Raw genomic sequence first — 4,276 nt, forward strand, 5'->3', positions numbered from 1 at the left:
ATTACACTTTCCTGTTTAATTTTGTAAATATTTGTTTTATTCTGTGCAAATATTCGTTATATTGTGAAAAGTATCATTTTCTCGAATTTTTTAAAATGTTCGTTGCAAACAAAGTAATCACTACGAATAATTTCAGACGACAAAATTATATAAATTGTGCAAGACGCGCGTAAGATTATTTTTTAACAATTTGAATATTATAAATGTACCTTGTTCTGCAGTGTTAATCGTAATTAATGAAAATAATGTAATGATATTGGCCTGAAACGAATTACTTAATAGCTTGAAGAATTATTACAACGTTGAGTCTGTCGATTTAGATTGCTTATGACCATAAACCTACGATGCTTTCGTTTAAAAATTCGTTATTTGGCTTGCATGTGTTGGTTTGCATATTTAAACGCCCGCGATTCACAATACAATCGGAAAGTTATCAGTTTTCTTGAATTAATCGTTAAAAGTAAAATAACAAAAATGTATGTTGTAAAGAAATGTTTAAACATCGTCTGTTAATATATGCATACGAACGATTTAAAATTAGACCGTATACCGTCTACACTGTAATTATACTATATTTATACTATATTAACCGTTGCATTTTCAATCAGTCTAATTAATTTTAAATCACCAATATGAACATATATATATTTATTTATTTATATATTTCTAAAGGCAATTTCAAATTAATAAGGCTGATTGAAAATTCAACTAGCGACACTCGTGGCAGAAAAGAAAATTACTATTCAACATCTGCTTTAATGTACGTAGATCAAGTAGGGGGAAATCATTTAATTACTAACCCGAAAAGTATAAGATTTAGTTTGGATGCATGAAGAAGCTATAATTCGCTATAATTATTATTAAAAGAACAAAAGACAAAAATAATGATAATCGAGAGATAGATTGTCATCGTCTTCCTGCTGCGTGAACTCGTGCGCCAATAGCATGGCGACACTAGCGGAACTCGTCAGCTTTATATAAGTTCGTATGCGTCCGGCCCTCACTCACGCGCTCTCCACCCAATCTTGTCTCTCTCTCTCTCTCTCTCTCTCTCTCGCGCACTCTCTTCGTTCTTAAATCTTTAGGAGCACGTTTTTTCGCGAAGTAGCCGCACGTCGTGGAGACTCTTTAACGCTCTACACGGTCGTCGCTGCAGCCCTCTCACTCGTGTGATTAATAGTCGGCGTTTAGGAACCAGCAGGTCGATGCTCGTTTAACTCTGCTTCCAACGCAATTACAATGGCACTTGCTACAATCTGTCGTTTACGGTTCCCAATAATAGATTCGAGCCTCGGTTGCGCTAATCAATTGGCAGCCGCCGTTCCAACGAGATGCGGTTCCGATCATGCGAGGTCGTTGAATACCCTGGTCGGATGCATGGACAAGGTAAAACTGCCACGAGTCTTCTTCGACATAACCGCCGACAAGGAAAGTCTCGGCCGAGTTATTATGCAGGTAAGTTGCCGAGACACGTTGGGGATGCATTGGTTGGGAAAAGCTTCTTTCCAAGTATCTACCGTCTTTTTTTATTAGTTACCGCCAAGGCTAATCTCCACCAATTTATGCTGTTTCCTTTTGCTCGATTCAGCAGGTTGACGGATAGGTCAATTGCCATGGCATATTATATTATTGATTTTGTTATCGTTTTCATTTTTATGTCATTGGGGCATATTTTGGTTGTGGAGTAACGTGGATTTGTAATTAATTCAATGTACGCTCAATGATTCTACAGAGATCATTTCAACCGGTAGAATATCATAAATATTTTATCAAATAGCATACTCGATTATCATTGTCATTGTATTTTAATATAATTTTGCATTAAAATGATTTCTACAAATATTCTGGCTAATTTTCATGACTTAACATTTAAGAATTAATGTTTATGACAATGCCAATAAATTATATACAGACTTTGGATTGTTGTTATATAGTAGTGCTTTTAAGAAATATTCAATATTGTGCGATACAAGCTTTTTTTATTAGATTAAAATGAATGGATTAATTAAATATAATTAAATTCATCAAGTTTGTGGTAATTATTTAAAAAATTGAAATTACCATAAACAGAATTGGCTTGATCGTTGCAGAATATTTTGCGTATAGAGTATTTAACAATATGAACATTGTATTATAAAATGTAAGTTTTGTATCGAGGAATGTTTTAAGTGAACAATTGTGTGTACGGGAATACCCAAGTTAGAAGCCTGCGTTCTGAATTTTTGTATAATTGTACAAATATTCAGATAAAAATTTTTAAATCGACTATACGATATAGTTTTTTTAACATAATAAGATGGTCACTTGAATTTTCAAGTATATTTGTAATTATAAAATGTAGGAATCAAAGCATGCTTGCTTAGCTTCTTTTATCATCTATTTTTACATTTTAATCGAGAACATTAAATTAGTAGAATATTTATGTTGTAATATTTGTTAAATATTGTCCTTATTTCATAAATTAGGAATTTATTAGTCATATTTTTAGGAACAATATTGAACTTTAACGAGATTACATAACATTAAGTTTTTCAATTTTCATTATTTTCTTATCAAATTCAAATATATTTATAAAAGTTTAATTAAAAATTTGTTTTTATATCTATTTATCTAATATCTGTTTGGGAATATACAAAATATTTATTAAACATGCAAATTTGTAATTAATTCATATCTTTTACTTATATAATCACTTTCTTCTTAATTATCTAATATCATTATTTTTTCTCCAATTTTGACATTGCAAAAATTGGAATCTGGGAATAATAATTCAATTTGTACTTAAATATTGATACTGAATGAGACTATAAGATTTTCCAGATTTTTTAGAATTTTTGTATACAAATTTATTATAATTTTTTATTATAAATATTATTATTTTGAGAATATCATTTATTAATTAATAAAGGTTTCTAAAACTAGATAATTAAATAGTAATGTATTACGACTTTTTAACATTTTAATATGAAAAGACATTGAGTTTTGATTGAGTTTTTAAAATATTTATTAAAAAATTAATTATATTGTTATTTAGCATTCTATCATTAAAGCAATTCACTAGAGAAATTGTTTTTATATTATCTTTATTTAGTTTGTACGGATATATATATATATATATATATATAAAAATATGTGTTTAAAATATGGATTTAAAATTAATATAATTAATCATACACATGATATTGAAATTTATTTATAATAAAATTAATTCATAACATTATGTCGATAAAAATATAAAATATAGGATTTTATTGAAATATATTGAAAAGTCATCACATTTCTTTTAAGCACATGGACTGAACTTTTACTTATAGCTCAGATCTTTTGCTACAATCGGTTGCTTTAATACAAATTTTAAAAATATTATTATATAAATTATATTAATTATATATATATATATATATATATATATATATATATATATATATATATATATATATATGTAAATGTTATTTATTTAAATACTAATATTCATTAATTTCTTTAAATTTGTACTAAGATTGAATTTGTTATATTTCAACGATGCGTAGTAAAACCTTCTCAAATGACTTACAAATCGACGTTATTCTTAATCGATTGGTTATCAAAATGGAAGGAAAGGAATTCAATAATATTGCTTCGCGTTATTGGTTTAAACAATAATGTGAATCTCAAAGTTGAAACAATTTTCATACAAATGAATAATTTGAAATTTATCCTAAATAGGGAGAAATGAATTATGTATGAATCATTAATATTCAAAGCTATAAGAGTAGTTTATTATATAAATATTACATTGAAATTAGCTTTATAATCTGTAATATTTTTTAAATAATAATACCATATAAATTTAATAATTTTACAATCAATATCTGATGTTCGCATTTTGTTTGTAGTTGCGCCCCGACATCGTTCCAAAAACAGCGGAGAACTTCCGATTGTTGTGTACCGGCGAGAAGGGTTTCGGATACAAAGGGAACATGTTTCATCGAATAATCCCGGAATTTATGTGTCAGGGGGGCGACATTACCCGCTTCAATGGGTTAGGTGGTAAATCCATTTACGGCAACACATTTAAGGATGAAAACTTCAAACTAAAACATTCAGAGGCTGGCATTCTTTCGATGGCAAATTGTGGACCAAATACCAACAATTCGCAATTCTTTATTACGTATGCCAAGACGAGCTGGCTCGATGGAAAACATGTTGTCTTTGGAAAAGTTCTTGAAGGAATGGAAATTTTGAAAAAGGTACGTGATATTCTTAATTAATTTGATTATTAGATTAATCATCCAAA

General features: G+C 28.7%; 1 protein-coding gene across 1 annotated transcript; it reads left to right on the plus strand.

Annotated features, from left to right (window-relative positions):
• The first annotated feature begins 1,118 nt into the window (after positions 1-1,118).
• Positions 1,119-4,276, plus strand: LOC105367590 (peptidyl-prolyl cis-trans isomerase). The gene is made up of 2 exons (XM_011506358.1): positions 1,119-1,455; positions 3,876-4,276. Exons 1-2 carry the CDS (start codon positions 1,240-1,242, stop codon positions 4,248-4,250), a joined length of 591 nt encoding a protein of 196 aa, XP_011504660.1. The 5' UTR covers positions 1,119-1,239; the 3' UTR covers positions 4,251-4,276.

The sequence above is a fragment of the Ceratosolen solmsi genome, unplaced genomic scaffold, assembly GCF_000503995.2.
Source record: "Ceratosolen solmsi marchali unplaced genomic scaffold, CerSol_1.0 scaffold7, whole genome shotgun sequence".
Classification (NCBI taxonomy): Eukaryota; Metazoa; Arthropoda; class Insecta; order Hymenoptera; family Agaonidae; genus Ceratosolen; species Ceratosolen solmsi.

Bases quoted from the DNA above. Each gene is read 5' to 3' on its own strand.
- LOC105367590 (XM_011506358.1), top strand. From the start codon at position 1,240: ATGGCACTTGCTACAATCTGTCGTTTACGGTTCCCAATAATAGATTCG. The intron at 1,456-3,875 runs GTAAGTTGCCGA...TTTTGTTTGTAG, and splicing joins TCGGCCGAGTTATTATGCAG to TTGCGCCCCGACATCGTTCC.